This window comes from Varanus komodoensis, unplaced genomic scaffold, assembly GCF_004798865.1.
Source record: "Varanus komodoensis strain SLA01 unplaced genomic scaffold, ASM479886v1 scaffold5, whole genome shotgun sequence".
NCBI classification, from domain to species: Eukaryota; Metazoa; Chordata; class Lepidosauria; order Squamata; family Varanidae; genus Varanus; species Varanus komodoensis.
Genome location: NW_025336087.1, coordinates 29,286,109 through 29,302,156, shown reverse-complemented (window position 1 = coordinate 29,302,156; position 16,048 = coordinate 29,286,109). Strand labels below are relative to the sequence as shown.

Genomic DNA, 16,048 nt, shown 5'->3' with positions numbered 1-16,048 from the left:
ATGGAGGCAAGCAACATTTTTCTGTCAGGTAGCAGATCCACTAGCCTACATCAGTTCCCAAAAAGAGACACTCAGTACCCCCAGGTGTTCCCAGTCTTACAGGTATAGCATTCTTTCTCTTTACTCTGTCTCTCACAGGGTTACACAACTGCCAGTAGAGATATGTATTCTGTCTTGCTCTTTCTCAAAACATTGATGGCTTTTACATTAGAAACTTTTCAGAGGGGAATCCGTATCAAGAAACCACTTCCTAACAATTAGCTTCCATTAGGGAATGGATCAGTACTAACCTTCTAATAAAGGAAGAGAGTCATTGTACAAAGTCATTGTAACAATATGAAAAAAATGCTCTGAGCTAGATTCTGGGGCGTTCTAAAAGCTCTCTTCTCCCTTATTCCAATCAGTCAAATAATTCATTAGAAAAAGAAGTTTGCAGGATAACTGCATTCATTCTTTGTTCAGTGAGAAGTAATAACTGCTATGGGGGAAAAGTAATTTTTAAAGTGCTTTTTCTTAATATTATATTGCACTGCAATACTCTCAATTTAGCAGTAATAGCATTGACAGTATTACAGCGAACTGCGTAAATACTGCAATGTATATATTGCTGTGGAACTATTTCGAGAAATAGCTATTTACCAAATACTAGAAAATGCTATATGGATCGTTATAGCCTTTTATTTTCATCAGATATCCCCTTTTCCATCATAGTCTGCTGAAGGAAAAGATGGATGGAAAATTAGGCTTGAGGGAATGAACAAAGGAAACCGAGGACTTACTATATTTTAGAATAGTTTGAGATGAAGTGGAGAAGAGTTAATAAGAGAAGGGGGCTCTGAAAATCTTCACAGGTGAGATGTGGCTGTACGCTTCTCCAAATTTAGTCAATCACAGCTATGACTTCCCTTGGCTAAAAACACTGAAAGATGGAGAAGAGAACTTCTAACAAAATCCATAGAATAGTGCTTACACAGTTTGCCTCTTGCCTCAGATTCTGGAAGGGCTGGATACTTGGTTTATATAAAATGAGACTTCTTACTTTTCAAAACTGAGACAACTTTTTCCCAATTAGGGAAATAATTAAGACTTAGAAAACTCGCTGCCATAAATGAAAATCCTTCCAACAAAAGATGTACAAAGGTTTTTAGGCTGTATTCCCATTTGAAACAACTTACACACAATCAGTTCCTTAAAATTGCTCATTTAGAAATTTCCCATTCAGAGAACTGAATACCTGCTGTAACAAATCATGGCAACAGGAAGTTAGTATACATGATCACTTGGTGCCTGCACCTACTTGATTTTTGTTAACATATGGCTATCCTCCTCTTGTTCAACAGAGCAGAAGATTTGCTGGCATGCTTTCCAGACACGTTTTCTGCTGCTACTAAAGGACTCTAAAGAACTGGGCTGTACATGATGCTTTAAGAAAAAATGGGGATGATTTTAAAAACAAGCAAACAAACAACTGACTGGAGGTCTGCAGTTTAGGAAAGAGTACTTGTGGGAACTTGTTTTCTTTGGAATGTATCCAAAACCAAAAAACTGTTGAGCTACTGTGTGCACTAAGCCAATAAAGTTTTACATCACCATTCAAAGGGAACACAAGTTTGACAAAGGGTTTGTCCTTCTAAGTCCTCCATGTTCTCCCTTTTGCATTTTCCCAAACAGGTCTGCTCATGTATATAAGCCTTTTCTCTAGAACCCACAGGATGGATTTTTCTTATTCTAGCACTGCCTGGCAGGAGAAGGGGGGATATTTTCCCCAAGTCTCACCTGGGCTTTGTAATTTCTCTCTCCTGATAAGTGTAAATCAGGCATTACCTACTACTTGGAGGCTGACAGCAGACAGCCATTGTTAGTTCCTGACTGGCAACAGGAGGGATGCCCACCGATCATTACCTCTTTGATTAGATTGAATAAAGATGCTGTATGTTTATGTGTGTTGTTTCATCTTTAACCAGAAACCTAAAAAGACCCATGCCAGTACACCTGTGAACTTAAACAGAGCTTCATTTATGTATGTATTAAAAAGGTAAAGGTTTTCCCATGACAGTAAATCCAGTCATGTCTGAGCCTTGGGGGCGGTGCTCATCTCTGATTCCTAGCTGAGGGAGCAGCGTTTGTCCAGTTTCCGTTGTCATGTGGCCAGCATGACTAAACACCAAAGTGCACGGAACACTGTTTACCTTCCCATTGAAGTGTTACCTATTTAGCTACTTGTATTTGTATGCTTTTGAACTGCAAGGTTGGCAGGAGCTGGGACAAAGCACAGGAGCTCGCCCCGTTGTACAGATTCAAACCGGAGACCTTTTGATCAACCAGCCCAGCAGCACAGCGGTTTAAACCACTGTGCCACCGCATCCCTCTGTATGTATTACAGCAGCCATTATATGACTAGCCATACCCTCTGTGGGAGCCATTTTGTGGTGGTACCAATAGCAGTTCTCAAATCTCCAAATGTACACACAGGCCCAAAAAAGTTGGAGACCTTTGGTTACTTGAACTACAAGTGGCTGTCTGCTCGATCTCAGCTAGAGATCTTTCACATTGTCTGCTACGTGATCCTTCCATCTGGAAATGCCAGGGACTGAGTTTGAAATCTTATACATACAAAGCATGTACTGTATCCCTGAACTGTATTACCATCCCAATTCCATGGAAGGTCTCCCCAAACAGATTCCAAAACTACAAGCAATGTATATAAATGCAAAGGCAGGCTACGTACATTGCTGACTTACTAAGAAGAGTTAGAGTTAGTTCATTAACATGAATGCAGCATTACATTTTGACCTAAGCAATCTCTAAGGGTTTCTTCATTCACTTCTTAATATAGTAGCAAGAAATATAGCTTCCCATATAATGCTGGCCCAGTTTTCTAGTATCCTTCAAGAGATACTGAAGAGGTTGTACCAGCTGAGAGTACAATGGGATAAAACTGTGTGAATAGTTGCAACTATCCTTATCTTACAGCCATTCAGACTCTTCCTTTTATAGTTTCACTGAACTAATCTTTTTATAGTTGTACTGTGTAGCACAAGCAGAATTAAATCAAGAAAACCGTAGCTATGGCAGCCATTGGACTTTGGCAAGCTATGCATGGAAAACATCTAACATCCCAATAATTTCAGAAGAAAATACATGTTAACTTACAAGAAAATAAGAACCATCTCTATTATCACCAAGATGTGCTGAACAATTTTATCTCACCCCTCCCCCAATAATGTGTACAAAATGTTCAACATTGCCTTTAAGAAACACCGATACTGGAGGTAGCACAGATGATATATTTGATAACTTGAAAGAAAGTATGTGAGATGGTCATACAGTATCTGATCTCCCAAAGCATCAGCATCTTTCTAAGAGTTCCCCTAGGATGTGCCCTGGGCCCCTGTTGCCAATGTATGCCTCCCTTGATGCCTTCCAGGCTCCCTTCCCCTCATTTTTAAAATTCTTTTCTAAATTAGGAGGCACACATGCAGTAAAGTGAAATGCTAGTTCCAGCACCATCTCCCCCCGCCCCCTACCACCAAGAATGCTGCTGGGCCTTACATGGGCCCCAGAAACTTTCTAAGAAAATAAACACAGCAAGAGGCTGCAGCTGAGTATTTCATGTTAAAGTGTACCCAGTCACCCAGAAAAAAAAAGAGAAAGGCACACTTGGGGTGGTAGAGAATATCCTGCAGGGCTAGACAGGCTGTGTGGAATGAAGTCACTTTGTTTGTGCTATCTGTTTTAATTTTGTTAAAATTTTGTTTAATTTTGTTTAATTCTGTATGTTAGCTTGCTGATTTGTTTTGTTAATTCTGTATGTTAGCTTGCTGATTTGTTTTGGTGCAATGTGTGTTTAGACTGGCTAAGTTGAGCATTTTATGTGAGCATAGCCACTACATGTGTGTGTTATGCCTGGGGTGGGGGTTGAATGTGCATGTTTTCTCTGAGCTCAGACCTCACCTAGTATTTTGGTTCCTGGTTAAATTACTTCTCATTTAGCCTCACCATTTTGTCTTCTGGGAAATGGATGTGATGTGATGTGACTGTCCATGCCTAACACAGCACATCTTGTCAATGGGAAAACTCCCCCATAGTTCATATTTTCTGAGAATACCCATGATGCGCTTCCAAAATTCCAGATGCACCTGCCAGCCCCCAAAGTCACTGTTCTAGATCAATATTGAAATGATCTATCTTCATTATCCCATTACATCTTTCTAAAGATTTATATAGTTCTGAAAAATCATTCCTTTTCCTTGGCAATCAGCAAAATTAACTGAAAGAAACTCCAGAGAATTTTCTAATACGGTTGACTTTGACAGAGTAGTTCATCCAGTCTATCTTTTTAATTTACATCTCTATATCATGGTTCCTAGTGTTAAGAGTATCACATGAAAAGCTGGAGAAGGGAAAGTCAGGAATATTTTAAACTACTCCACATGTCTGATCATCTGTACTGCAATCACCTGCAGAATTGCTGCCATGATACTATCACACACAGTAATTAGGTTCCCTTTACTAGACCAACTTTTTCGATAATGTGCAAAAAATCCAGGGAAAGGCACACTTCATCTATAGACTTTCACGTAATTGAATAACTATCCCTTTGGTCATCATGCAGAACCCCACAAACATACATAGGAAGATCTCCATTTATCTTCTGAGAGTATATATCTTTGGCTTTTCATAATCAACAGCAGAAACATGACTAATACATGGTTTTATGGACTTTGTCAAAACAACATCTGCTATTGCTAAGAATAATAAAAAGTAGGCTAGCAAAATAAGGTGAGCTGCTTTACTTAAAGAGATTTTTTATTACACACACAAAATGTATGGAATATTGTAACAAAGTCATGAATAACTGCAGAAAACAAGGTAAGAGATTTGTCAAAAAAACCTCACCCTGAAAAATTAACAACAATAATCTACTTAGCTATGCTGTGTATATATCCTTTATATTCTAGTAATGACTGGCTTAAGGAGAAATATTATCAAGCAGCAAATATAAAATACCCAGTAAAGCTATAAGAAGAAAAAGCTTTAGTCCTATTCCATTGCTATGTCTTGTCCTATTTTATATCATAAGCAAACTTATATTTTAAAAGCTATTTAATGACCATTCACCTAATCATAATAACTGTGCAAATAAAAGCAGTGGCTCTTACCTAGGAATTCAGGTTCCAATTTTAATTCAAATATTGTACTTCTCAAACTGTCATTTTTCTAATGCAGTGATCTAAACAAGGCATAAACTTAGTATGCAAGTTAAAAGTATGTAATACAAAGTATTTCTATTTATACTGATACCTGAATTACAAAATTACACATTAACTTGCAAAACATAGCATGTGGCTTATTGTACACAGCACATACAATCTGGTTGAGGACTACAGTACATGGAGTGGTTAAGCAGAGTCAATGAGAACTTACTAACCAAATTGGTTCATAGCAGGACTAATTTCTGGAATTAATTCCTCTTCAAATGCCGAGGTCCTCATTTAATTAACTCTTGCATTCACTGTTAAGTAAAAAACACTAACAGCACAAAGTTGGAGTAGCACACCTTATCATCCAACCTGCAGCATCACCTGCACTAGTTGTGCAGAAGACAGAATTTCAGCAGGTGTCACTTGCATGAAAAGCAGGTCCTACAAAAATTCTCTTTTTTGTATAACTATTCAAGGTACAGGAGCCCACAGTGTCCTTTTTTGAATCTGGACATCCTAATAACATGCTTGGAGGGATATGAATCAGGCTTTTCATTAACTAGTCCGGTGTTCTCCCTCCTCAGGTGCAAAGGCATTGCTCTGCAAGTGGTTTCCCATTTTCCAGAGCTGTGATGCAAGACCTGCTCCCAGTGACAATGCTTCCCATTCTTAGCCAGCTTTGGCCTATTAGAAATACCAAGTATTTCTTTCAGTATTCCCTGTGTATAGTGCAGCTATTTTTTTTCTATTGCTTTGCATGCATCCTGATTCTTTTGCTGCAATTAAGCCCCTGTGGACTTTCTCTTTGCTGCCTTCAGATCTCACAATTTATGTCCCCACATCCATTCATCCCTTCTTCCAGTTCATCCTACCTTTTCCCTTCAGGAAAAAAAGAAATAATCTTCAGCCTACCCTTGAATAAAGCTCTCATCATCCCTCTTATTATTTCCTGACCACTTTGGACAGATATAAGAGGAGCATCTCAGCTTGTCTTTGACCATTGTTATTATATCACTTTTCCAAGCAGGATTGTGTTGCTGCTGTAAACATGACCAGTTTAGCTCTCTATTAATGTGGACCTCTGCTTGCCAAGAGTCACTTACGTTTTCTAATCTGGCCGTTTAAATCCAGTATGCTACAATAGGGGATAGCTTTCTGACATTGTTTCCCTTGTCATATACAGCAGTGGCATGCAGAAGAAACCTATTCCAGGACTGGATGGAGTGTGAAACATGACAAGCATCAAGTACAATACAGCAAAAAATTACTTTAGAACAAGGAACTGATTACTCTGGAGAGAACCAGGGTTAGATTAACTACAGTGTATTCAAGGGCAATGCTTCAAATTACAGAGATACACTCAAGGACCCCGACTGCATTTTTAAAAAGAGAGGCTTTGCATGTTTGGACTAATAGCTGCTCCACTGAAAGTTTACAAGTTTTTACAGTGTATCCTTTCATGAAAAAAAGGTAGCTACTTGTATATATATTTGACTACCCTCATGCAAGTGAGGAGCTGTGATTTTCCAGGCTACAGTTGCATGAGGCTAAAACACTCAAGATCTCAACATATTAAATTAGTCTCTCCTAATTTAATTTCTAGCTTGAGAGTACACTTGCAGTAGTATGCTTGAAATCACAGCAAAAGTGGGGGAAACCACCTTAAAGAAACAACTTCCCATATGGAATAGCATTTACTAAGTTCTCCTTCCAAGTAGATATTGAAATGTATGAAATGGCCCCAAACATATGAGTATATTGGATTTTCCCATATTTATATCCCTGACAATACCAAGTAACCAATAATTCCATACATGCAGTCTGTGAGGTAGCGAAGCAGCAAGATCCAACTGCAGAGGCATTAAAACTAGTAGTCATCTATAGTTTTTTCAAACTAGTAACAGAATCATAGAATACTAGAGTTGGAAGGGGTTATGAAGGCTATTGGATCCAACTCCTTGCTATTGCACCAATTTACATTATCCCACTCAGACGACTGTCCACTTTCTTTTTAAATGTCTCTAGTGTGGGAGAGCCCTCCACATCTCTAGGCAACAGTTTCCACTGCTGTATTGCTCTGACAGTAAGGAAGCTTTTCCTGATATGTAGCCTGAACCTGAGTTGTCTCAGCTTGAATTGATTATCTGTGTTCTACACTCTGGTATCAGTGAGAAGAGATCTTGACCTTCCTCTTTGTGACAGACTTTGAGCTACTTATAGAGGGATATCATGTACCCCCTCAGTCTTCTCTTCTCAAGGCTGAACATGCTCAGTTCTCTTAGTCTCTCCTCATCAGGCAGTGATTCCAAACCCTGGATCATTTTTGTTGCCCTCCTCTGGACCTTTTCAAATTTTTCTGCACCTTTCTTAAATCTTGGGGCCCAGAAATGGACACAGTATTCCAGATGGGGTCTGACTAGTGAAGAGTATAGGGCAGCGGTGGCAAACCTATGGCACGCGTGCCAGAGCGGGCACGCAGAGCCCTCTCTGTCGGCACACGAGCCAAGTCACCCCAGCATCGCCCCAGCAGCCGGGCATTGGGTAACAGCGCACATAAGGGTCATGCGCATGCTCAGAAAGGAGTAGTGGCACCAGGCAATGACATCATGAGCCGCAACTCATTAGCTGCGACTCGTCCGAGATTTTGCATGGCTGGTCAGTGCGCTGCCATGGATACATACATACATATACATACATACATACATACATACATACATATATATATATATATTTGCTCGGACTGACTGTGAGTTGTTTTTTCTAAACTAAAACCTCAATTTTCAGGTTTTATTGTAGTGTTGGCACTTTGGGATAAACAAGTGGGTTTTGGGTTGTAGTTTGGGCACCCAGTCTCTAAAAGGTTCACCATCACTGGTATAGGGGAACAACTACTTCTCATGATTTGGAAGAAATACTTCTATTAATGCATCCCAAAATGGCATTTGCTGTTTTGGTGGCTGCATCACATTGTTGACTCATATTTAACCTGTTGTCCACAGTTACTCTGAGATTTTTTTCTTTTTCAGTTTTGTTGAGCCATGTATTTCCCATCTTGTACTGATGCATTTGTTTTCTTTTTCCTAGGTGGAGGACTAGACATTTGTCCCCAGGAATCCCTTTGGCATATATCAGGGGTTTCCTCTGTGGTGCCTATTGGCACCTACAAAAAGTTGTAAAAATCTATTTTAACATACATACATGAATTTGTATGCAATGCAAACAGTTTTCTAGCAATTATGCACAGACTTCAATAAAAGTGGGTCAAATATCCAAACAGGCATCCATCTGAAGTTGAAGTTCATGTATTGTCAGGTCCTTAATCTATTGCATTATACTCGTAGAAGGTGAGTATTTATGCTACCAATTTTATCATTATTTTGTCTATCAAAGGGAACAGAGAATAAGTGTGTACATCTGTGAGTATTTATTCTAGTACAAAATGTATCAATGTAATAACCTCTTTCCCAAAAGCAGCAACTACTGGAGACTACCAAAGCATATGTTTAAATGAAGCATTAGATGTATTAAGCTGCCAGAAATAAGCTGAATTAGACATTCCCTTTTTAAAGAGTTGTTGCAATGTCCAATAGAGAGGAAACAAATATTTTGTTGCATAATATGCAGGCTAAGACCCATAGACAAAACAGATAGATGCCAAAGTGACAATCTACTGTGGTGGTGCCCACAGCACTTTCTCAAATTCCCAGAGGTACCCAGGGGCCCTAAAAAGCTTGGAGACCCCTGGCATACAGCATATAGCCTTCACAAGTGCACTGAGCACTGAAAGCAACTCAGACGCCCTGTAGAGTTACAGCCTTTCCCAAACAAACAAAAGGGCTACTACTTGTTTGCATGTGCAAGTCAATCCATATTGATGTTTGTAATTAGCAATTACTGACATTAGCTGGCTAATAAAAGAGCCAATTGGCAAGTAGCCAGTAAGCAACTTCAGTGATGTGATGAGAAGGTAAGAACATATATCTCTGTTTGCAAAAGAGAAAACAGATCTGTGGTTATTAGTGAATCATCCTGCATTAAGAACACGAGAAAAACCATGCCAGATCAGAGCGATAGTCTATCTGGTCCAGAATTCCACTCACACAGTGGTCAACCAGCTGGCCAGGGGATCCTGCAAACAGGACATGAGTGCAACAGCAGCCTTCCACCCTAGTTTCCCAGCAACTGGTGTACCGAGCACACTGTCTCCTCACTGGGAGCCTTCCCCAACCTGGTAAACCCCAGAAGTCTTAGGCTACAACTTTGATCATTTGCAGCCCTCATGGCCAATGACCACTGTAAAATGGTAATATAAAGGAGGAATTGGTCAGTAGTCTTGCTAGTTCACTTACCTCACAGAGGTCAATTGTATATTTAGAGTAAACTGGACAATGGCCCTTGTCTGGCTGGAGCTGATGACCATTGTAGCCAACACACCTGCAATGCAACAGACCAGAGAATGCTAGGACATTGTGGAAATCTTCTCCATGTGGGCACCAGAGTTGTTCCAAGAAACGGAACAGGGAGGGCTATAGTGCAGCGCCAGAGCACATGATTTATGTGTAGAAGGTCCCAAGGTCACTCCCTAGCTTCTCCACTTAGGGCTGAAGAAGTTCCTGCCTGAAACCCTGAAGAGCGCTGCCAGTACTGGTTTGCCTCCACATAAGGCAGCTTTCTCTTCCTATGAAAAGATCTTAAAGAAGACTACAAAAACTGTCCCATCAATTCTCTAGCACAGGGGTCCTCAAACTTTTTGAACAGGGGGCCAGTTGACAGGTGCCAGTGGTGGCCGAGGGCCGCCAAGGCAGTGCCAGCAGGGAGGCGCAGGCTGGTGTGGGGGTGGGGTACGTGCACACGCATGCACATGCGAGGGGGGGCATGGGGCGAGGTGCCGGCTTGCTCACGAGGAGATTGTTTCTGAGCGAGTCCAAAACAACCTCCTTGTGAGCAAGCCGGTTAAAAGGGCATGGCGGGCTGAATCTGGCCCGTGGGCCTTAGTTTGAGGACCCATGCTCTAGCAGAAGGAGAGGGAAGGAGGGGCAGAGAACCTCACTTCAATAATTTGAAATGAGTTGGTTCATTACTAGTAGAATAAATACTAGGGTAAAGACAGGACTGCTAGCAATACCACCTGAAAAATTTTCAAAAGGTACTCGGATGTGTCCACCAGCCTCCAGGCATGGACCAATCTAATATCCCCTCTTCCCAGGAGGATAGAAACTATCATGAATCCAAATTTAACCAGATAATGATCTGCCTATGACAGAGAATCACATCTGGCACTCTCACCCACTTCTGGCACTTTCTGACTAGAACAGAAAATTAAATCAAGAGTAACTCCCACATGTGTCAGACTAGATACAATTTGATATGTACATACATCCATGGACACACACATCAGCCAACAGGAAGCATAGCAGGGAAAGGAAAGATATGGACTCCCAAAAGATACTGATCTTGTTTGGTACTGATGTGTAGATAGCTCTGTCCTGTGCAAGGAGTTCAGATATAATTGTATATTGGTTATTTATGTTACTGACAATGAAACATCCCATCCCAGCAAATGCTGGTTTTACAGTAATACTAGGAACCAGTTTAAAGCACAAAAACAGTTCACATTTTCCAAAACTTTGTCTGAGATACTAAAACGCCACTATGGTGTGACCTGATTTGGCAACAAGCTCCACAACAAAATAAATTAGAACTTTTGATTATTTGGCATTTCTAGAAAGTTACTGCATTACTACATTACTACACTGTTTTGCAAAAGGAAACTTAGCTAGCAAGAAAGCTGTATATGACAAACATGCTCTCTAATGTCTTTACCCCTATTCCCAGAACTCTGTTTTCTTTAAATATTAACACCACATTATAAATATATAGAACTAAATTATGAAACCATGTAAAACATTAAAATATGAGCTATGGGATGATGCAAATCCTCACTCATGAAACTTTTAATCCTTCTTGAATAACATAAGCAGGTTTTCCTTGCCCACAGGAAATGCAACTACTGCAACAATTTTTTAGTTTATTACTAAGGGGCTACAGAAATGTACAAATTCACATCAGTTATGTTGATGGCCTATGCAGCACAGAAAAATGCAGTGGAAGAGCTTACAGAAAGGACAGGGAATGCGTGGTACTCTCAGTGTTGTTGGACAACAACTCCTACCAACCTGCATCACTGACTATACATGTATATTCACTAGGATTCATTGGAGCTGCAGTGCAACAACATCTGAAGGACCACACATTCCCTATCACAGGTTTATAAAGACTGTCCTCACTACTCATAGTGGAACTATTGTGTAAGTGTACTGTATAAATTGGGCTACACTGGAAGACTGGAGAGGAAATTAAGTTCAACAGGTAGTAAAATGACCTTTCACAGCATCCAGAAGCCTGGATATTTTTTTGGAGCCCTGCCAGGGTCTTATGTATAACTTCTGTTTTTATTAGTGAGAAACAGCATCAAAGATAATTATCTAGAAGGTGACTTGTCTACAAGAGTATTTAGATAAAGATTGCTTTGCTGTGAGAAATGAAACTGTGCTTTCCTGAAGTAGCTTCATCCTGCCTTTGACTACCAGGTAGGAGGTAGTTTGTGGCTTATTGATAGCTTCTGAAACTTGGGAGAGAAACCTTTATAAAATTCATAGTTTGTTAGTTTGTGCTTTGGCTTTCAGCCTGGTATAAGGACTACACAAGTATTAAAGAAACTAGAGCCCTGGAACAGTGTCTGTCTAACTAGAAAGCACTACAACTTAGGGGCATGTGTAAGCTTATCTTTGCCTTTTATTATTATCTGTATCTATATTCTATCACTGTATGTTATTTTTTACATGGATGGTTTTGTCTCTCCCTGTTTATCCTGAAATCTAACTAACATGCCCTTGGCTGGACCAGGCTCCTGAGGTGATACACATACTGATGACAAGTGAGTGTCACTTTGATGAAGAGGTCTTTATTTTGACTAGGAAGGTGAGCTACCACGGGACTAGTTACAAACAGGAAATGGGGAGAATGCAAGCAATCTATTAGCCTTTTCTTTACTGTTATGGTCTAGAGAACTTCACCCCTTATTCAGCAGGCATGAGACTTCCAGAAAAGTTTGGGCCACAATACAATGCAGCACATGGTTAAATAGCTTGTTTTCAGTTATTTTCAGTTTGTCATCTTTGTTGTTGTTAGTCGTGAAGTCGTGTCTGACCCATCGAGACCCTATGGACAACATTCCTCCAGGCCTTCCTGTCCTCCACCATCCCCGGAGTCCACTTAAGCTCACACCAACTGCTTCAGTGACGCCATCTGGCCACCTCATCTTCTGCTGTCCCCTTCTTCTTTTGCCATCTATTGTGCCCAGCATTAGGCTCTTCTCCAGGGAGTCCTTCCTTCTCATTAGGTGGCCAAAGTATTTGAGTTTCATCTTCAGTATCTGGCCTTCTAAAGATTAGTCAGGGTTGATCTCCTCTAGCACTGACTGGTTTGATCGCCTTGCGGTCCAAGGGACTCGCAGGAGTCTCCTCCAGCACCACAATTCAAAGGCCTCAATCCTTTGGTGCTCAGCCTTCCTTATGGTCCAACTTTCACAGCCATACATTGCAACTGGGAAAACCATAGCCTTGACTATACACACTTCTTTGCCATCTTTAAAGTACTAATAAAATAGCTTTTTGCCCAAGCCATATTTTAATATCGCATGTTCAGAATTCATCTAATTATTAAGAAATATCCTATCACTTTTGTAAAAGCCTCATAATTTTTTCTACTTCATGCAGCACTTGGATTATAAAAGTGACTAATCTAAACACGCTACTGAAAGCAGGAATTGCTACATTAAACATTTTTTGCTTAAAGCAGTGATGGAATACATATGGTCCTCCAGATGTTGTTGATATACAATTTCCACCATCTCTCACTATTGGTTATGCTGGCTAAAGCCAATAGCAGTTGAACTCCAAGAATAACTGAAGTGTCACCAACTCCCTACCATTGACCTTATGCTTTAATTACTGGCTTAACTGAGCCTAGTAAATATATTCTGTGGGGGACCTTGTCTAACCCACACATTCTCTGATCCTCAGGGCTCTTTCTACATTTTTATTTGGCTTCACAGGCTCCTACTCAGTGACATCTGTTCTGCCCTTCCAGCCATTGTTCACACTGATCTAGTCTTTTGGGGGGTGCTGCTCTCATTAGAAGCAATGACAGAAGCATAAAGGGATGGGCAATTAGCAGCAGCACTGAAATGCCACTGAAACAGGTGTCAAAAGCAGGGATGGGATACAGGTACAATAGGTCAAACAGATGCTTACAGAAGCCTTTATCCCACCTTCCATAAACAAGTGGAAAACTGCATGGGTGATGGTGCATTTGGCTACTTGCTTTCTTAATGGGTTTGAAGTAGCAAGTATCAATGAGGTATATGCTTACAATAAACCATTTTCAGCTGTTATTTCTAGATGCGTATTTCTAAACCCATGGAACATGCTGTCAGCTGATATTTTCCTTTCCTGTCACAGCCTTCCATGTTATTCTTACCCCAGTATTCTTGTATATCAAGAATTAGCCCTACAAGCAAGAAAAAACTCCACTTAAGACTCACAGGAAGTTCACATGACATCACAGTCCCTGCCATATCTTGAGTGCTCATACTTCTCCTAGTATTTAACTAACATATTGGCACTTCATTGCCCCCTAGTTAAGTCAGACACTTTCAGAATATAGCTCTCAGAGAAACAGACTTTTAAAGGTAGGTCAGATATTATTCCAAACAATGTTTGTAATGAAAATAGTTTTGACTTAGGATTGGCATTGTTCACTTTGAGAAAACTATATAAATTATCAAGTTTCTGCCTCTATACCATGACCTATTCCATTGGTGAGCTGATCTAAAATGCACTAGGAACGCAACATTTTTGGAAATGCTGTCATTTCTGTTTTGCTACATCATAAGTATTCCACAGATGTTGCCACTGAATAATTATTCTGAATAATGATGCTCCTGAGATGTTATTTGCAAAATATTTCTTAATGTTTCAGAAGATGAGGCTGCAAGCTTAGCCTCTTCCCACATAATTAGTGCTGGGCTGTTTGTTTCTTCAAACTGGGGCATCAGTCTATTCTTCTAGCTTACAACTGTTTTAAATGATTCACTGCCCCTCTCCAGCAACTACTGGCAAGACTACAGAAGATTACTATTTAATTTTTCAATGCCATTTGCCTCATAGAATAAGTTTACCATGGATTAAATAATAATGCTGAGTACCCTAATGTATGTGTGTTTAAAAAAGCAACTCTTCTTCTCCTATTAAGAGCATTACAGATGGGACACCTTTCAATACCGCCTCCCACACATGTAAAGAAAAGGGGCATCAGCGAACTGCAAGGAAGAGCTCAGTCGTTTTCAGCTCTTTTCTTCTCGTTATAGCGTGGGAAGGGGGCTGGGGAGTGTTAGAATTTCTCACAGTATGACTGAATGAGGTGCTGAGGTACCAACCTAGCACGTTCAACACGATTTCGCATGCAAACACACCACACTCCACAGCATCAGCAGGTGCAAATGAAAGGTACCAGGTAGCCATCCCATTCTGCACGGTGACGTCCCACATGGCAGTTTCAAGATAAGCACGTCCGCTGCTCTTGCACCGGGGCAGACTATCCTCTTGCCTTGCCACGGTCCAGAATTACTGCCTGGCTTTCCTACCCTGCCCCCCGCCCCGGCTCACTCGTTCAGAAATACACACACACACTTCCCGAAGCAGCCACCTTTGCCGTCCTCAGACCCTGCTCTAAATGCGTTTCTGGCCACCCTACCGGCGCTGCTGTCTAGGGATGGATGCTCCCCACCGCGCGCACCCGGACCGCTGCCCGCCGCAAACCCCTCCAACCCACGAGAATCTGCCCTGCCCTCCCCTCCGCGCCACCCCGCCTCGTTCTGCGCGGAGGGCGCCTTGCAGCCTGCTCTGCCCTGCACGCGAATCCGCTACCGGCACCGCTTTGTCTAGAGCTGCCGCTGCTCTGCATACGAAGATGGTGTCTCTGCCTTGACATACCCACGGGCTGGCCAGCGCCGAAGCGATACATCACACCACCACCCCCAGTGCCCCCCATGCACCCCCCATCCTACACCACCGGCGTCTTACCCAGCACAGGATGTATTCTGTGCCCAAGCCTCGCTCGCTGCATCGTTCTCCCTCCCCCACCCCAAAAGCTGGCCTTTTCCCCAGCCGTCCTTCCTTTCTCCGATCCTTGCAGCGCCCGCGGGAAGCTCTCGCTTGCTTACCGTCCTAACTCTGACTCCAACTCGTAATAATCGGCCAGGGTGTCTCTGTTGGAGCCGTCGATCCAGTAATCTGGGACAGCGGCGGCGGCCGCGACCCGGCCCGCGGCGGCAGAGGCAGCGCCAGCAGCGCCCGCGCCGGTGCCGGTGCCGGTGGACGAGGTGGAGGGGGACGACGAAGACGAGGACGACGAGGGCATGGTGACTTTCAGCATGCTGCGGTGGAGGGCAGCGGCGTCAGTGTCCGCCGGGGCTCGCCGGCTCTTCACGGGCTGAGAAGGAAGACAGGACAAAGCGCTAGCGAACGGGCGGGCTCCGCCGGGCCGGGCCAGGCTGCGCTGGGCTGGGGAGCTCTCGCGGGCTGTCCGCGGGGAGAGCCGGAGCCGCCAGCCAAACTTCGGGGTGGCCGCTGCCGCCGCCGCCAGCAGCGCCGCTCGGACGGACTGACTGCTCCGCTCGGCAGCAGGAGGCGGCTGCGGAGGGGGGCGCGCTCGCTCGCTCGCTCAGGCGCGCGCGCCCAGGCACATGCTCCGCGCCCCCCAGCGAGCGGGCGGGCGGGCAG

The 16,048-nt window shown here is 42.5% G+C and overlaps 1 protein-coding gene across 3 annotated transcripts in view; it reads right to left on the bottom strand.

Annotated features, from left to right (window-relative positions):
• CAMK4 (calcium/calmodulin dependent protein kinase IV) overlaps positions 1-15,816 on the bottom strand; it is a 113,221-nt gene extending 97,405 nt beyond the window's left edge. For all 3 annotated transcript variants that reach the window (XM_044446499.1, XM_044446497.1, XM_044446498.1), the window contains exon 1: positions 15,490-15,816. In XM_044446499.1, the coding sequence (XP_044302434.1) occupies positions 15,490-15,701 (212 nt within the window). In that variant the 5' untranslated portion in view covers positions 15,702-15,816. The remainder of the gene's footprint in view (positions 1-15,489) is intronic.
• Positions 15,817-16,048: the final 232 nt, after the last annotated feature.